Source organism: Heterodontus francisci, chromosome 30 (assembly GCF_036365525.1).
Source record: "Heterodontus francisci isolate sHetFra1 chromosome 30, sHetFra1.hap1, whole genome shotgun sequence".
Classification (NCBI taxonomy): Eukaryota; Metazoa; Chordata; class Chondrichthyes; order Heterodontiformes; family Heterodontidae; genus Heterodontus; species Heterodontus francisci.
In genome coordinates this window covers 16667753-16687126 of record NC_090400.1, presented here as the reverse complement: position 1 = coordinate 16687126, position 19374 = coordinate 16667753, and the positions used below count along the sequence as shown (strand labels likewise).

Here is a 19374-nt window from a genome sequence, read left to right as displayed (position 1 = left end):
AGAGAAAAGTAGTGGAAAATAACTTTTTTTGATCTGTATTGTGTTTCTGGCTACCAATTTAAACCATGTGCCCAGCAAACCTTGACAATAGTGATATTTGAATAATATTTTTGTTTTATAGTTTTGTTCCAGTTCAGGTGAAAACAGAGCCATGTGATGACAGCCAACCAAGTAGGTGTTGCTTTTTCAAATTCTCAGTGCTGTGGGCTTTTGTTGAAGAATAACTCAGAGGATGTTGATGCGATATCAATAGCCACTGAAAATTTCTACATTATATTTTTAATGGCAACTTGTGTATTTTACTTCCATCCAGTTTTAATGGAATTTAATGAAAGTATCTTGATTAATTCTAGTCACCGTAATATCCATTAAGGTGATGGATTCTCCTGTTGCTTCGACGGATGAGTGTTCAGCAAGGAAACCGGTTGTTCACCCTCTAGGTTGTTGTCTCGTTATGTTAAAAAAATCTTCGTCTGCAAATCTGCTTCCAAATATTACATACAATATCACTGTTGGAGAGGTGGGTGAAGACACTGGCTTTGTGGCATGCTTACTTGTCCTGCAGGGACCTGACTCTGTTCTCCTCAAATGTTGAGGTTGCTTGATGCCAGAGACTTCTCCATTTGGATCTGTCCATGGTATTTTTTCCCCCCCCATGTAGTGGGTCCAACTTACAGGCTCTGAGATTGCTTTCAGAATGTCTTTGCATCTAAGTTTGGGATGTGCTGGTTCCTGTCCTCAGCTGGCTGTGGAATACTGCCTTTGGTATGCAGAACTTCTCCATGTGAGCCACATGGCCAACCCAGTGAAGCTGAGCTCTGCTGAACATGCGCTTGATACCAGGTACATAGCACCTTGGAAGAAATTTGGTGTTACGGATTTTGTCCTGTCACATGATGCAGATAAGCAGCAAAGGTGGAATGCATATAGTTGCTTAATGTGATGCTGATAGGTTGTCCACGCCTCACAGACATAGAGAAGTAATGTGAGAACTACTGCCTGGTAGACTTTGATCTTTGTTTTGAGGCAGACTTCATGCTCTCTCCTGAGACTGTGGGTGAGCCTGCTGAATGCTGAGCTTGCTTTTGCCAAGCGATGGGCAATTTCATCATCCAACATGGTGGTGTTGGAAAGGATATTACCAAGATAGCAGAGCTTCTGAACTGACTTTAGGGGTGTATTGTTGATTGTGGCTATGGGGTCTTGGAGTTTAAAGCTGGGGCAAGTTAGTACTGGATCTGTCTTTTTCAGATTGTAAGGCCAAAGTGTTCTGAGGCTTGAGCAAAGCAGTCAACAAGCAGCTGGATGTCCTCTGGAGTGTGTGCTATGAGATGACTGTTATCAGCAAACAAGAGTTCACTGAATAGCTGTTCTTTGATCTTTGTGTGATCCTTGAGCCTTTGCAACTGAATGTGTACTCCTATGTCGAGATCTTTCCGTGCGTACAAGATCGTGGCTTTAAAGTAGATGGCAAATGCAACCTTGTTTGGTGCCATAGGTGACAGGAAAGGCATCTGATAAGGCACCATTCTGCATCATGATGGCCATCATGCTGTCATGAAATGAACAAATGACCTTGATCATCTTTTCAGAGCAGCTATATTTGTACAGCACTTTCCACAGGCCTTCACGGTTTACTGTGTCAAAGGCCTTCGTCAGATCAGTGAACACCATGTAGAGGTCCTTGTTCTGTTGGCGGGACATTTCTTAAATTTGATGTGCTGCAAGATCATGTCAACTGTTGCTCATCCAGCACAGAAGCCATACTGAGATTCTGGGTACATGGAGCCTGTAAGATGAGTGACAAGCCTATTGAGAATAACCCTTGTAAGAATTTTGCTTGCTTTGGAGAGAAGTGAAGTACTGTAATCATTGTCACTGATGGACTTGCTTCCCTTCCATTTGTACAGGTGAGTTATGGAAGCATCATTGTAATCTTTAGGCACAATCCCCTGGTTCCAGATTAAGCAGTAGAGTCTAGTGAGCTTCCAAACCATGTGAGCCCCTCCATACTTTAATATTCTTTCATGGGATGTGGTTGTTGCTGGCAAAGCCAGCATTTGTTGCCCATCCCTATAAATTGCCCTTGATATCTAAGTGGCCTGCTAGGCCATTTCAGAGTGCAGTTAAGAGTCAACCACATTGTTGTAGGTCTGGAGTCGCATTTAGGCCAGACCAGGTAAGCATAGCAGATTTCCTTCCCTAAAGGGCATTAGCGAACCATATGAGTTTTTACAACAGATGAAGATGGTTTTATGGCACTATTACTGAGACTAGCTTTCAAATCCAATTTTTAAAATTTAATTAATTGAACTTAAATTCCACCAGCTGCCGTGGTGGGATTTGAACCCATGTCCCCAGGGCATTATCCTGGGCTTTTGGATTACTAGTTCAGTAACCTTACCACTATGCCACCATCTTCCCCAACTTGAATACTTCAAGTGGAATGCCATTGGCTCCCAGAGACTTACCCACAGACAATTGCTTTATGGCCTTGGTGACTTTGGCTTGAGATGCATCGAGGGCAAGCTCACCCAGAATGCGATGCTGTGGAAGTGATTCAATGGTGTCGTCGCAGACTGGATTCTTGGTTCAGGAGATTGTTAAAATGCTCTTCCCAATGGGAGAGAATCTCGTGCCTGTTCGTTAGAAGCTGATTGCTGTCTGCTGAGAGGACGGGTGTCATACTGTTGGTTTTGGGGCCTTAGGCAGGATGGAAACCTTCACGGCGAGCCTTCAGGTCGCGCTTATCAGCTGCTTCCTGAAGCTCTACAGCCTTGTTCTCCCACCATCAGTGGTGATTCTCCCTTAATTTGGCCTGCAACGTGTGTTTTGCTTGATGGTATCTGGCTTTTCTTGCTGATTTTTTTTTTTGGTCAAGTATATGGGATCTGTGAGCATAGTGTACGTCATCAAATAGCTTTGCTATATCTTGGTTGTCCTTGGTGAACCAATCTTGGTGCTTACATTTGATGAATCCAAGGACCTTTGATGCTGTGCTATGAGTGATATCCCTTGACTGCTTCCAAGAATCTTCAGTGTCTGTTATCTTCTGGTCTAACTGCAAGCTCTATGGCTAATTCTTATTCCTGTTCCTGTCTTTTAGGATAGTTACAAGCTTCTTTTGTGGTTTGACTGTGTTGGAGCGCTTTAAGTGTTATCTTCAAGGACTTGATGCTCCTGACATGTCTATGGTCTGAACAGCATTCAACACCGCTGAGGCTGTGGGTAGAGCGCATGTCCTTGAGGTGTCTCTGTCATGCAGTAATGTCATCCAGCATGTGCCAATGTTTAGATTTTTTTCCAACTTAATAGCTTGTTGGAAGGTGGTGTTTGTGATGGTGAGGTCAAACTCACTGCACTTAGAGAGAAGAAGCTGGCTGGAGTTTACCAATGCCGTGGTGTCCCAGTACTCCCCTCCATGTATTACAGTCTGTACCAAGATGGCCATTGAAATCACCAAGGATGATGAATTTGTCCTGGTGTGGTACTCTTCTGATGATCCTGCTGAGATCGTGGTAGAATGCCTCCTTTGACCTTGTCTGTGTGTGCCATTGTTGGTGTATTGGTGCTGATGAGTGTTGTGTACTGGTTTCTAGTGTTACAACCTCAGTGAGATCGTTAATGTGAAAAATACGAGATATGAACTCCCAGACTACTTTCAAGAATTACGTGACAAGATTTCATATTTTAAGACTTTTATTATAACAACTAAAGGAAATCCCCAATTAATTGAATAGTACCTTGTAAGTAGCTGATCATGAAGAAAGGTAATTTCTTATTAAATACTTGAAAACCTCTCATCATTTATACATTACACAGACCTTTTTGATGACAAAATCCTTTGTGGTTAAAAGTCCTAAACTCCTCCCAGTTGCATTGCGTTGGATCTCCGAGTGTTTCAAAAAAATGTTCCCTTCGCTTGCTTCTCTGAGTACTTCCTACCTGGACACCCGATAATAAGGAGTCTCCTGGTGATTCTGCTGGTCGTCTTCTCCTCCACAAGCTTTGACTCTCTAAACAGGTTCAAGACTTCACAGCCTTTTCCTGTAACAGGTTTCTTATCGCAGGTTTCTCCTCTTTCTCTTGAGCTGCTATTGCTGGTTCCTTCTCTGTAAGGCTTCAACCGCTGACCCTCTTCCAGCCTGCTTTGAGACCAAAACCATCAATTTCTTCTCTTACAGCCTCTGGGTTTCTTCTCTTACAGTCTGTTTGCCTTCAGAAAGTCTGTTAAATTTGTCTGGACTCAGAAGTCAATAACATAGTCTGCTTCAAAATGCAGAGTCCAGAAGTCTAGTTTCACAAAGCCACTTGGGCCATCCATTGTTCCTAGGTGCTAACAGTTGCCTGGTACATTTACATTTTCTGAATTATTGACTCCTTGTTTTACTACCCTAAAGTCTGGGAGGGCGAAGCCCATTGTTCTTCAGGTATTCGCCCTGTAGTCTCTCTTTGATCTGTGTTCTGTTGTCCTGGCAACCTTTTGCAGAGTAGTGGTGACCTTCCAACTCCATCTTGAACTTTGAAAAATCACAATTTTTAAGACATAATCATGTTACAAGATCCAGTGTTCATAACACTGAATCGGTCGTTGAAATCCTTGGGAAGTGATTTGATCTTGGGTGCCAATTCAGCTCGAATGGCAAAGCCCACACCTGACTGTCGAGGCTGGTCATTGGACTTGCCAGTCCAGTAGAATGTGCAGCTTGTGCCTGCTTCCTCAAGATGAAACCTTGTTTCACTTAGAGCAGCTATGCCAATATTGTGCCTGCCCAGTGTTGTAGCTATGAGGGGTGTTCTACGCTCTGGTCTTGTATTGTCTGAAAGTGTTCTGAAATTCCATGAGCTGGGTGTCCTCTATTAGTTAGTTGTCCTTTGAATTTGAGTTTTCTTCATGTTTCAGCTGCAGTGATCGATGACCAGTCAGGAGTGTTGACCTGGCAGCTGCAGGGAGGGAAGGCTGTATTTTGGGTTCCTTCCCCTTCCCCCAATTGGGGAGAGCAGCACTGTACTTAAAAAGGTCTGCTGTGTTGCCTTAGGAGAATGCAAGCTCCACATCTGCTCCGATCTTTGGAGAGTGACCATCACCCTGAGGCCGCCTATGTGCAGGGTTATGACCTGAAGACATTCCCTACCTGTCCCCTGTACTTCTGTAGAAGAACTGTAGTTCTTCTTTGGCCTCCTTATCTCGAGAGACAATGGTTAAGCACCTGGAGGTGGTCAGTGGTGTGTGGAGCAGTGCCTGGAGTGGCTATAAAGGCCAATTCTAGAGTGACGGGCTCTTCCACAGGTGCTGCAGAAAAATTTGTTTGTCAGGGCTGTTACACAGTTGGCTCTCCCCTTGCGCTTTTGTCTTTTTTCCTGCCAACTGCTAAGTCTCTTCGACTCGCCACACTTTAGCCCCGCCTTTATGGCTGCCCACCAGCTCTGGCGAACGCTGGCAACTGATTCCCACGACTTGTGATCAATGTCACAGGACTTCATGTCGCGTTTTCAGACGTCTTTAAAGCGGAGACATGGACGGCCGGTGGGTCTGATACCAGTGGCAAGCTCGCTGTACAATGTGTCTTTGGGGATCCTGCCATCTTCCATGCGGCTCACATGGCCAAGCCATCTCAAGCGCCGTTGACTCAGTAGTGTGTATATGCTGGGGAAGTTGGCCGCCTCGAGGACTTCTGTGTTGGAGATACCGTCCTGCCACCTAATGCCAAGTATTCTCCGGAGGCAGCGAAGATGGAATGAATTGAGACGTCGCTCTTGGCTGACATACGTTGTCCAGGCCTCGCTGCCATAGAGCAAGGTACTGAGGACACAGGCTTGATACACTCGGACTTTTGTGTTCCGTGTCAGTGCGCCATTTTCCCACACTCTCTTGGCCAGTCTGGATATAGCAGTGGAAGCCTTTCCCATGCGCTTGTTGATTTCTGCATCGAGAGACAGGTTACTGGTGATAGTTGAGCCTAGGTAGGTGAACTCTTGAACCACTTCCAGAGCGTGGTCGCCAATATTGATGGATGGGGCATTTCTGACGTCCTGCCCCATGATGTTTGTTTTCTTGAGGCTGATGGTTAGGCCAAATTCATTGCAGGCAGCTGCAAACCTGTCGATGAGACTCTGCAGGCACTCTTCAGTGTCGCTGTAGTATAATGTACATAAGCTGTTGCTGGGATGATTATGCATATAGACCTTAAGCATCATCACAGGATGTGATGTCAAGAGTCTGTACTTCATGCTGATCAGTGTTCATGTTGATTCCCTAGTGAGAAAACCCCTTGTAAACAAACTCCTGTTAATTTGACCAGAGTCTGCTTTCCTCATTCGATACCAATAGCACATTGACAAGATAGTGCAGCCGACACTTCCCCGTAGCCACAGGGCTTGGTAGACTGATGTAGGGCAACCGGCACATTGATTGTATTTAAGTGGGTGAGGTTTGTGCAGAGCAGCTCCTCTCTTGTCTGAGGCTGCTCATGCTGCACTGGTGCAATGTGTGCCGAAAGGATGCAGGTTTTAATTTTGGAGTTGTCCTCCTAGGTGAGCTGCCAAGCAAGCTAGAGGGCCTCACCTGCCCCTCCTACATTAACATCCAGTCTCTTGGCACTGTTTGCGTTCTTCCTTACTAGCAACCGACAAAGACTTCCCTATTTGGCCCGTAGCTGGGGGTTTAAAATCAGAGTTTTTGATGTGTGTGTGCCGAAAGGATGCAGGTTTTAATTTTGGAGTTGTCCTCCTAGGTAAGCTGCCAACCAAGACTGATGAGCCCCACCTGCCTGGAGCTATCTGGTTTTGATGCGCCAGACACTTGCCTTCACACCTCTGCCCACAGTTCTAAACAGGGATCGGCATTCAGAAAGATCCTTAAAGTCCTTCGATTCCAGGATCTTCGTCATCAGTGCTCCTCTTGGAAGTCCACTCTATACATTAAACACTCAAGATTTTTCTAACTTCAGTCTTGAATTTACCTTTTAATAGTTTTAAGTTGACCCGATCCCCTAATCTCTCAATTTGTTTTCGAGTAACATTTCAAATGTATAATTTTTGTTTGTTTATACTTGTATACCTCTAAGGTTATCTGAGATCTTCTTTCCAAACTGAAAACCCAAATTTGTTCAAGTCTTTCTTCAAATAATTGATCACATACTCTTAATTCTTATGATAGAAAAGTAAGAACTGTTATGCATTAAAACAAGCCTTGTTGTGGAGTTAATTCTTCTCTGAGGTTTGGCCAGAGTACATGTTACACTTGAATCACCTTGACTATCTCTGACATGGGCAAATCAAACACAAGGCTGTTTTATGAAGCAAAGTATTGACGGTAGCAGTGTAAATTGACTACAGAACAAGATTGCTTTTCATTGTGCATAAACATATAACTGAAGTTGTTTCAGAAGTTGGGGCGGCACAGTGGCGCAGTGGTTAGCACCGCAGCCTCACAGCTCCAACGACCCGAGTTCAATTCTGGTTACTGCCTGTGTGGAGTTTGCAAGTTCTCCCTGTGTCTGCGTGGGTTTCCTCCAGGTGCTCCGGTTTCCTCCCACATGCCAAAGACTTGCAGGTTGATAGGTAAATTGGCCATTAGCAATTGCTCCTAGTGTAGGTAGGTGGTAGGGAAATATAGGGACAGGTGGGGATATGGTAGGAATATGGAATTAGTGTAGGATTAGTATAAATGGGTGGTTGATGGTCGGCACAGACTCGGTGGGCCAAAGGGCCTGTTTCAGTGCTGTATCTCTAAACTAAACTAAGATCAATTATGCATTTACAAATTGAGAATTTTCTCATACATTGTTTACACTTTTAATAGCTTGGATTTCCGTGAGCTTTTCCAGAGTAAATCTTTACTACCCGTTGGGTTGGGGGGAGCCAGTAGAAAATCAGAAATCGAAAGCTTGTACCCAACAAGAGAAACGTATTTTTGGGTAAACACTATTGTAACAATTTGATGTGCAAGCAGAACTTTGCGTAGGTAGTGGAGGCCTTTTTTGATAATTACATTGGCAGCATTTTACAAGAAAATGAACTAAATGCTTTGCAGAAAACCATTTTTTCCTGCTTTGAAAAATAATTCATAGTTTATTCCTCTTGATTGAATGTGACTTGAAATTGAAGTCCTGTATTTTCTATCTGCAGCCATTGCTTACTCCTGTTAAGTGAATATTTTGCCCTTCAGAGTTTTGGTGTTGAATTACACACATTATGCCATAATCTGGTTTTGCTGTGGCACTCTACTGATGTCTTTGTAATCGTCACAGTCAAATATCTTCCCATTTTGTATTTATAAATTTTATATACTAATCTATCCCTCCAGTCCAAAAACATTCATTTAACCACTCCTGTTTTTTTTTTATCCTTTAGCCAGTTTACTAATGTTGCTATCACATTCCTTTTAATACCATATTCCTTCATATTAATCAATAATCTTCCTATATGGAATCTTATCAAACACCTTGTTAAAATCCAATCCTTATTAAACACCATTACACCTATTATTAGTACCCTCCATTATTTCCTCAAAGAACCTTGTTAAAATGTCAAATGTAGCTTGTCTTTTTCAAATCTGAGATTATACCAGAGAGACTTCAATTATGAGGGGAGTATAGAGAAAATTGGGTTTTTCATTAACACAGCAAAGATTCAGAGGAGGTCTGATGGAGGTGTTCAAAATTGAGAGGTTTATGGTAGTGTTATCAGGGTATTAGACAAGTGGTAATAGGAAGACAAAACTAAAGATCATTACCATTCGAATGAAGGGAGAGGATGTGCAATTTTTTTCTTGTACAAATAGTGTTTCAGGACAGTGGTTGAAGCAGATTCCATAATAGCTTTAAAAAGGGAAGTGGAAAAGAATATAGGGATGGGGTAAGAGAGACTATGTGGCTAGCTCTTTCAGAGAACCAGTGGGGAGTGATGGACTAAATTGCCTCCTTCTGTGCTATCTGAATCTATCACCATGAACATCAAATTGCAAGGGCAGTGAAGTGTGCTTTAAAATAACCATTAAACAGGTTAATACATTTAATTGATCTGCCATTGAAATAATTTCACCTTGACTTTAATTCAGTTCACCTTGAACCTTTGAAATTGACTACTTAATGATTAAAGTGCTTGTGAACAGAGTGCGTTGGTGAATGTAACATTGGCTGATGGCTGAATATTTAGTACAAGTTCCACTTCTAACGTAGCAAAAAAGAGCTAAGTATTGAAGTTGCGCTCTCTTGTACTTTTTTAGACAAAGTTGTATGTTGTTTGTCAACATCAACTTTATATAAAAAAAAGTCTGCTGACAATGCAGACCATACGCAGAGTGATTGCTGATGTCATCAGTGCGTCTGAACAGTTGCCAGCTTACCAGTATACATCTGCGCATGAGTGCACTGACATCATCACATGATAATGTCAGTTGTAATGATATCCGAGCATTGTCGCCCTTCAGTGGCTGCGGTCACTGCCTCCATCCCCCACACCCCGTTCCCACCTGCGATCAGTGCCTTAATTGCCGGCCCCTCCTGTGCCCGTCTGTTCGTTATTCCCTCCCGACTGCTTGCTGCTCCATCACACCGTGCTTTCATGCTCCCGACTGCTCACTGCTCCACCCCGTCGTTCTCTCCCGTTCCCGACTGCTCTCTGCTGCCCCTGCCCACTGATGAGAAAAAAAGTGGGGGTGGGGGGGTTGGGTAGCGAGCAGCGAACAGTTGGGAGTGGCTGGAGGGAATGGCGAGCTGCAGGCACGGGAGAGGACAGCAGGATGGAGTGTCAAGCAAGCGATTGTGTGAGGGAGTGGTGATCGCGGGAGGTAGTTGGAAACAAGGCGGTGATTGCAGGAGGGAGCGGGGTACTGTTGTGGGAGATGGAGGCGGCAAATGCAGACATTGGGGGAGAGGGGGGTTTGGGTTCAATTTGCTTTCTGTGTCATATTGAGCAGCGCCATTTTTATTGCTGGTAGCTGCCTGAAACGTCGCAGTGATGTTTCAGTCGAGGCTGCATTTGTGCATGTGCCAGTACAGCACCACCTAGTGGTTGTGTTGTCAACGCAACCATAAAAACATTGAGAACAGCAGGTGCAAAGTAGCTGGTAAGTGGTCCCAGTATTGCTGCTTTTGATTGTCATCTCCATATACAATTGCCAGTGTTAAGTGGCTGTTGGTGAGGAAAGCATTGGGCTTGGCTGTGGTTAAATAGCCTACTGGCACTCATTTTAAGAACCACATGTGAATAATGGATACTTGGGTAAGACGGGGGCGTTCCCAGTATCTGAAGCAGTATCCTAATAGAGATTCAGTCCCCTCGGAAGGGGAAAATGCGACAAATAAAATCCTTTTTCGGCAATCTCTGCTTTCCTTGTTCATAAATTTGGATTAGTATTGTATAAGATTTTCATTTTTCAAAACTCTTTCAGGCACATCTGTTGAACCAGTTGCAATTAAAGCTGAGCCAGAAGATCCAGATTATTATCGATACAGTGTTCAAGGTAATGTGAAAATCCAGCTTGTTGTTCTTGGCTTTTGGCACATGTGATAAATATATGCTCAGCATGATTTGGTGCAATCAGAATTGGTTGTTTATCTCTATCTGTTATTAAAAACATTGAATTTTTAATGCTTTTACTAGCTACTGTTTGGTATGTGCACACGATGTGAATGCATTGTTGCAATCATCTGCCTGATTTGGTTTGTTGGAAGGTGTGACATATTCCAACATTGCAACATCAACTTATCTCAGAAAGGCAAAGAAAGGGGTCATAAGCAGAGAGGGGGCCAGTAAACCTAGAAGGAGTATAGTTAGAGCAAGGGATATGTGCAAGTGGAAAGAAAGGCAGATTTGTACAGTTTTTTTAAGTGAGTGGAATATAATGGAGTAATTGCAGGAGAGGAAGATGATGGGCAAAGAGAAATGAGTGGTGACTGAATGGAGGCGGAAGAATAGAATAAATACAGGTGGTGAGTTGGTACCTAAGGGAGCGCACACATCGACAGTGGCAAATCGACAAAAGAAGATGGTAAGAATTGGAAAATGTAAGAAATAGTTAGAAGTGATGCCATGTTTTATTTCCCATGAAGGAACTTCACTAGTAAAAGATGCAGCTACCTGAGTTTTTGTTTTTAATAAAAAGTTGACATTTGTAGTGCCAGTTTTGCATGGTTGACTTTCTGAGGGTAATGTTGCAAGTATTCTCATAGGGAGTTCTAATTTCAGTTGGCCTTTATATGTTTTTCCCCATAAGTAAAGAGTAATTAAAGGGAAAGTTGATTACAGATTGCATTGGCAGAAACCTGTTAATGGATTTGCAAATTGAAATCTGCCTGCCCCAAGGATAGAAAAAAATCGAATAGACAGGTGATAGAATCTCTGGAAACTCTTATCTCACTTTAAATCTCAGTTTTCTAAGCCTATAATGGTAACTGAGTCCTCTTGCTCTAGGAAAGCATAGACTTTGAGGAGATGTGGTTATGCTCTGAAACAGTGAAAGAACTAGACTGTCTCCATGTGGATAGTCCATTTAACTTAAGATAGGTTCGGGTGAACCGGGGTATGCGCTTAAGTTACCCAAACTTAGAAATAGGTTAGATAGTGGGAGAAATTTTCTGTTCATTGAGAGTTCATGGAGTTTTAGAACAAGTTACTGGCTCATGGACTAACTGTGGATTGGCTGCAAATATTCCAAAGGGAACTGGATGAGTTCCTAGCTGTGGCTGATATCACTGTGAGCTAGAGTTAGGTGGTATATTGGGCAGTATAGTTTTCCGGAACATATTTCAATGGTCTTTGAGTGTCGGCGAGGAATTTCCCAGATTTTCTTCCCTGAATTGTCCTTGCATTTATGTATCTGTTTTTTGCATGTCCCAGGAGATTGTTTGGGTTGAGGGCGATAGATTCATGATGGCCAAGTCCATCATAACTCTGGAACAAGCTTAATGGACTAAATGATCTTTTTTTTTCTCTTTTTCATATGTTAGTATGATATGTAATTTAAAAAAAAATGTAACCATGCTGTAAAGAATAGTCATAAAAGTTACTGAAAATGACATCTTTTATGACAGGGCCTAGTGCGACTACTTCAGAAGCCAGTGATACTGAGGGAGTTTCCCAGTCAAAGTCTTACCAAGGTAATTGTTTTTGAGTGCATTATATTAACATGTAATCTCCTGTGTATTTTAAATCAAAAATGCAAAACACAGCTTGTAAGAGCTGATTTGATTGTACACTAAATCCTTGTGCTCATGCACAAAATTGTTGCAGTGTATTTCTTCCCAATTAAATATTTTGTATTGTTACTTTCTATTATTTAACATGTTGGCTGGTGGGATGGTGGTGGTCGGGATTTACTTGGTATTGCTGCACTTTTTTTATTCCGCTTTAAGTAGCGCTTACAGTAGTGAGCTCTGTCCACTAGCCTGAAATGGAAACATTCCCATTGCTTTTCTCATCTCTTATAACAACAAAACAATTTTGTTGACAATCGACATTCAATTGAGCATTTCAAACTGTTTTGAATGCGTAGTTTCACTGTGTTTTGTCTATACATCGTTTTGTGTTCTTGTTGATCCATGGTGGTCCCCAACACCTTGGATTTAAAATTCTCAACCTTGTTTAAATAACTTGATGGCCTTGCCCATTATTATCTCTGTAACCTCTGCAGCCCCACAACCACTCCCCCCCCCCCCTTTCACCACCGTCAAATACTCTATTCCTCTGATGCTGGCCTTTTATGCATCCACATCCCATGGCCACCATGGAGAGCTGCTGTACCTTCTACTACCTTAATCCTATACCTAAACCCTTCTGCCTTTCCAACTCCTTCATGACCCTTCTAAAAACCCACCTCTTCAAATAAAGTTTTGGTCATCCGTTGTACTGTTTCCTCCTTTGACTTGGCATTCATTTTTTCCTTACAACTCTGCTAAGTACTTTAGAATTTTTCTTTTTAAGATTTTAAAGGCATTATATAAATGTGAGTTGTTATCTTCTTAGACTGGACATTAAATTGTATATTGGCTCCAGTTGAAGGGCGACCTGGTGCAGGTGCAGTAGGCTAAGTGAATGTTTCCTCAGCTTTAATTTCTATGATTTATATAAAACTGATATTTTGCAGTTGCATTTCACTCATCAGGTTGATAGCATATCTGTAGTGTATTGTACTGTGAGCCACATTAATTGTGTTTGGATATGACTGCAAGACAATTAAGAGTTACTAACTGACTGTAGCACGCTTGTGACTTGTCATGTCTAGTACTATTATGAGCTAAAGTCCTTTTATGCCATGCTCAGTCCAGTGGAGCTGTAGTGTATATATGATTTGATATAAAAAATTCTGTCAAATTATGGCTTTCTTCATCACTGTGAGCCTCTTAAAGAATGACCTGCATTTGGATAGAGCTTTTCATGACCAGCAGACGTCCCAAAGTGCTTTATAGCCAATGAAATACTCTTTTAAGGTGTAGTCACTGTAGTAATGTAGGAAACGCGGCAGCCAATTCGCACACAGCACTGAGATAAGTCTGTTTTTGTGATGTTGATTGAGGGATAAATATTGGCCAGAACATTGGCGTGGACTCCCCTATTATTTGAAATAGTGCCATAGGATCTTTTTTACAAGTACCTGAGAGAGCAGCTAGGACCTCAATTTAATGTCTTATCCGGAAGACAGCATCTCTGACAGTACTGAACTCCCTCAGTATTTACTGCACTGAAGTGTCAGCCTAGATTGTTGAAGCCTTCTGACTCTGAGGCAAGAGAGCTACCAACTGAGCCATCACTGACCAGTTGTTGGATTGTTGTAAAACCCCAACCAGTATAGCGCACAAATAAAAATGTGGGCATTTAGCAAAGTTAGCTGCCATTGATGTTCAACCATACATTGAAAAGTGCTCTTCTTTTAAAGGGCTGGATTTTCAGCCCCCCCCCCAGGCGTTGGGGTGGGGAGTGGAAAATGCCTCCAGCAGAGATCCACCAGGAAGGCTTGGCCCGATATTGGTGGTGGTGAGGCCTTGTGGCAACCCCCCCGCCCCCCTGCCCTGGCCGCTTAGCGACGGGAGACAAGTTTACATATTTTTTAAAAATGTAAATGAAGGAATTAATTAGTTACCCACTCGCGCTGTCTGGTCCACTCCGATATTGGTGCTGGTGACCGGCATTCCTGCAGGGGGTGGGGAAGGGGAGCAGGTAAATTTCTATGGGTGGGAGGGGAGGTGGTTGGTGGAGTGACGTCAGAGTAATTTAATTAGTTATAGAGAGATACAGCACTGAAACAGGCTGTACGGTCCACCAAGTCTGTGCCGACTATCAACCACCCATTTATACTAATCCTACATTAATCCCATATTCCCTACCACATCCCCACCTTTCCTCAATTCTCCTACCACCGACCTACACTAGGGGCAATTTACAATGGCCAATTTACCTATCAACCTGCAAGTCTGGCTGTGGGAGGAAACCGGAGCACCCGGTGGAAACCCAGGCGGTCACAGGGAGAACTTGCAAACTCCACACAGGCAGTACCCAGAACTGAACCCGGGTCGCTGGAGCTGTGAGGCTGCGGTGCTAACCACTGTGCCGCCCATTGGTCTAGGAAATGATGGGAAGGGGTTAAGTTTAGTGTTTATGAACTTTTGGGGTGAGGAGAGGGCAGGTACTTAATTCGATGGTTATTGGGGTGGGAGAGGGTCAGGATCAAGTTATTTAATTTTTTATTAAAAAATGTCCCTTTAAATGGCTATGTAGGGCTCAAAGCCCTTTAAAAATGGTGTCAGTGCCTGTGCGATGACGCCTGCACCGTTGCCGGGACAGACAGCCCGTCCCCTCGAGGTCATCGGGGTGGGTGGTCTGCCTCAGCAATTTAAATGAGCCGCCGAGCTGAATATTGCAGCAGCTCTGTGACGTGCGGCCCGCACGGGTGGGCCGCCATTTTTGAACTCAGCGGTGAGCTTATAAAATACAGCCCAGAAGAGTCAAAAAAAGTCATTCAACAACTTGGATTGTTGACTGCTCTTTGTTCACGAGTGGCGAAAAAAGACCACCAAGTAACGTTGATAATTCTGTGGAATTGCTATTGTTCAGGGACATATGGATTCCATTAGTAGCACAAACACAAAAAGTCTTGAGAGACATTGTCATTTTTCTACAGAATGGGTTATAAATTTGCAATTGGACCATTACAAGGCCTGTGGATTGAGATGTGATGCAGAAAGTTCAAGGACCTTTGCTGGTGCCCGTAAGGAGCAAAGTAATCATGATGCTTGAAATGAAGGAGCGCCAGCAGTGGTCAATTCTTGTCGGCCATGGAGATTAGTTGCAGTTTATGGAATGGGTTGACTGAGCAGTGCTTCAAAAATTGTTGATTATCACTGCCGTTTCAACCTTGAAGCATCTATTTGAAGAACCTGAACTGTGACAGCTACTGACTGTGACTCGTGTATATGCATGCAAGATGTGACCTGTGCCTGGTTAACAGGTGTAGAAATTCTATCTGTGGGGCGGGGGGAGGGAGGGAATGTAAAATGGTTGTAAGTGGCGGAAGAGAACGAAAATGACTATTATGGACAAGCTGATTAAGCACTCAAGCAAGGCACTGACAATGGTAAACAAAATCCAGATTTGTTGTAACATTAATTGACGATGCCCGTGTGCAAAAATGCCTCCATTTATTGCAGATTGCCAGAGGCAGAGTTTGACCTACTGCCTTAATGTAAATATTTTGTAAATGTGTAGAACTGTTCATCTCTTGTGTAGTGTTTAAAGCATTAACTTTGGGTTGAATATCTCTGTCAAGGTAACTGGCAGAGCGGGTATCTGATCATGCTAGTGAAGGAAAGAAGAAAGACTTGCATTTGTATAGCGCCTTACATGACCTCGGGATGTCCCAAAGAACTTTGCAGCCATTGAAGTACTTCTGAAGTGTAGCCACTGGTGAGTTTAATAAACATGGCAGCACAGCAAGCTCCCATAAACAGCAATATGATAATGACCAAATCTGTTTTTAGTGATGTTGATTGAGGGATAAATATTGGAACACACCTGCTCTTCAAAATAGTGGTAGGATCTACTATGTCCACCTGAGAGAGCAGACAGGGCTTCAGTTTAACATCTCATCCAAATGATGGCATCTCTGACAGTGGGCACTCCCTCAGTAATGCATTAATGTCAGCTGAAAGTTTGTGCTGAAATCTCTGGAGTGGGACTTGAACCCATGACTTTCAAACTGAGGCAAGAGTGCTACCAACTGAACTACAGCAGCCACTTACGTCAGAGGAACCTGACGGCAAGAGTTTATGGAATTGAGTCATTTGCATGAAGTAGGTGCATGCTGACTAGAAGAAACAATGTGCAGTGCTTGCTATCTGACATAACTGAGTTTAAAAAAATGAAAGTAATTTGAAATTGAGCCCCTTCATAAGAGGACCATTTTCCGTTGATAGCCATTTATCCACATGATCCCCAGTCTATAACATTCCTTTGGGCCTCACTGTGCTGCTCCACTCGAGTGGATATTTTGCCTAGCCCCTTCAACTTTGATTATGTGGAGACAACTGTGTGTGGCTGTTTTTAGTTTGCTCTTTGCAACTCTCACCCCCATTTCTGTTTGGCCTTGTGATTATATGCAGCACACAGTTACATCTGAACATCTGACCAGACACTGATTTTTTTCTTTCATGGGATAAGAGTTCCTAGCAAGGCCAGCATTTGTTTCCCATCTTTAATTGTCCTCGCGAAGGTGGTGGTGAGCTGCCGCCTTGTACCGTTGCAGTCCATCTGGTGTTCTTGCACCCACAGTACTGTTATGAAGGGAGTTCCGGGTTTGTGACCCAGCAATAGTGAAGGAACGGGGGAATAGTTCCAAGTCAGGATGGTGTGTGATTTGGGAGCTTGCAGGTGGTGGTATTTCCATGCGTCTGTTGCCCTTGTCCTTATAGGTGATAGAGGTCGTGTGTTTGGAAGGTCCTGTCGAAGGAGACTTGGCGAGTTGCTACAGTACATCTTGTATATGGTACACACTGCTGCTGCTGTGTGCCAATGGTGGTCAGGGTAATGATCAAGAGGGCTCCTTTGTCCTGGATGGCATCGAGCTTCTTGAGTGTTGGAGCTGCATTCATCCAGGCAAGTGGAGAGTATTCCATCACACTCCTGTCTTGTACCTTGTAGATGGTGGAGAGGTGTTGGGGAGTCAGGAGGTGAGTTACTCGCTGCATAATTCCCAGTCTCTGAACTGCTCTTGTAGCCACAGTATTTATATGGCTGATACAGTTAAGTTTCTTGTCAACGATCCAGGATGTTGATGGGGAAATCCAGCAATGGTAATGCTGTTGAATGCCATGGGAAGATGCTTAGAATTTCTCTTGTTCGAGATGGTTACTGCCTGGCACTTGTGTAGCGCGAATGTAACTTGCCAGTTATCAGCCCAAACCTGAATTTGGTCCAGGTCTTGCTGCATGTGGATACGGACTGCTTCAGTATCTGAGGAGTTACGAATGGTACTGAACAATGTGCAATCAACAGCAAACATCCCCACTTCTGACCTTATGATGGAGGGAAGGGCACTGATGAAGCAGCTGAAGATGGTTGTCCTGGGGCTGACCTGTTTGGCCTTCAACAACCACAAGCATCTTCCTTTGTGCTAGGTATGACTCCAGCCAGTGCAGAGTTTTCCCCTGATTCCCATTGACTTCAATTTTGTTAGGGCTCCTTAATGCCTCACTTGGTCAAATGCTGTCTTGTTGTCAAGGGCAGTCACTCTCCCCTCATGTTTTGAAATAAGTTCTTTTGTTCATGTTTGGACCAAAGCTAAATTGAGGTTAGGAACCCTGGTGGAACCCAAACTGAGCATCAGTGAGCAGGTTATTGCTGAGTAAGTGCCACTTTATGGCACTCTCGATGACACCTTCCATCACTTTGCCGATCAAGTGTAGAATGATGGGGCAGAAATTGGCTGGGTTGGACCTGTCCTGCTTTTTGTGCACAGGATATACCTGGGCAATTTTCTACATTGTTGGTTAATGCCAGTTTTGCACTGGAACAACTTGGTTAAGGGCGCAGCCAGTTCCGAGCACAAGGCTTCAGTATTACTGCCGGGATGTTGTCAGGGTCCATAGCCTTTGCTGTATCCAGTGCCTTCAGCCATTTCTTGATATCATGTAGCGTGAATCGAATCGCCTGAAGACGGGCATCCCTGATGCTGGGGACCTCAGGAGGAGGCCGAAGTGGATCATCCACTTGGCACTTCAGGCTGAAGATGAATGCAAGTCCTTTCAGCCTTGTCTTTTGCACTGACATGTTGGGCTCCCCCATCATTCACGACTGGATGTGGCAGGACTAGAGTGCTTTGATCTAGTAACATAGGAAATAGGAACATGAGTAGGCTATTCAGCCCATCAAGCCTGCTGTGCCATTCAAACAGATCATGGCTGATCATCTATGTCTATGCCATTTTTTCCCCCACTATCCGCATCTCCCTTGATGTCATTAGTATCCAGAAATATTTCGATTTCTGTCTTGACATGCTCAATGATTGAGCTTCCACAGCCCTCTGGAGTACAGAATTCCACAGATTCACCACCCTCTGAGTAAAGAAATTCCTTCTCATCTCAGTTTTAAATGGCCTTCCCCTTATTCTGAGACTCTGTCCTCTGGATCCAGACTCACCAGCCAGAGGAAACATCCTATCTACATTCACCCTGTCACGCCCCGTAAGAATTTTGTAAGTTTCAGTGAGATCACCTCTCATTCTTCGAAACTCTGTAGGGAATACAGGCCCAGTTTATGCAATTGTTCCTCATAAGACAATCCTGCCATCCCAGGGGTTAGTCTGGTGAGCTTCCTTTGCACACCCTCTATGGCAAGTATATCTTTCCTTAGATAAGTACACAGTACTCCAGGTGCGGTCTCACCAAGGCTTTATACAATTGCAGCAAGACATCTTTACTCCTGCATTCAAATCCCTTTACAATGAAGGTCAACATACCATTTGCCTTCCTAATTTCTTGCTGCACATGCATACTAGCTTTTTGTGACTCATGAACAAGGATACCCAGGTCCCTTTGGACGTCAACACTTCTCAATCTCTCCCCATTTAAGAAATACTCTGCCTTTCTGTTTTTTCTGTCAAAATGGATCATTTCACACTTATTCACATTATATTCCATCTGCCATGTTCTTGCCCTTCATTTAGCCTGTCCAAATTCCCTTGAAGCCTCCTTGCATCCTCACAACTTGCATTCCCTCCTACTTTGGTGTCATCAACAAATCTGGAAATATTACAATTGGTCTCCATATTCAGATCATTTATATAAATGGTGAACAGCTGTGGCCCAAGCACTGATCCTTGTGGTACCCCACTAGTAACAGCCTGCCATCCTGAGAATGACCTATTTATTCCTACCCTTT

The 19374-nt window shown here is 43.5% G+C and overlaps 1 protein-coding gene across 9 annotated transcripts in view; it reads left to right on the top strand.

The window, feature by feature from the left end:
• Window positions 1–19374, top strand: part of LOC137346600 (general transcription factor II-I-like) — a 237451-nt gene that overhangs the window by 103479 nt on the left and 114598 nt on the right. For all 9 annotated transcript variants that reach the window (XM_068010145.1, XM_068010146.1, XM_068010150.1 and 6 more), the window contains 3 exons: window positions 122–171; window positions 10397–10468; window positions 12039–12104. In XM_068010145.1, the coding sequence (XP_067866246.1) occupies window positions 122–171; window positions 10397–10468; window positions 12039–12104 (188 nt within the window). The remainder of the gene's footprint in view (window positions 1–121; window positions 172–10396; window positions 10469–12038; window positions 12105–19374) is intronic.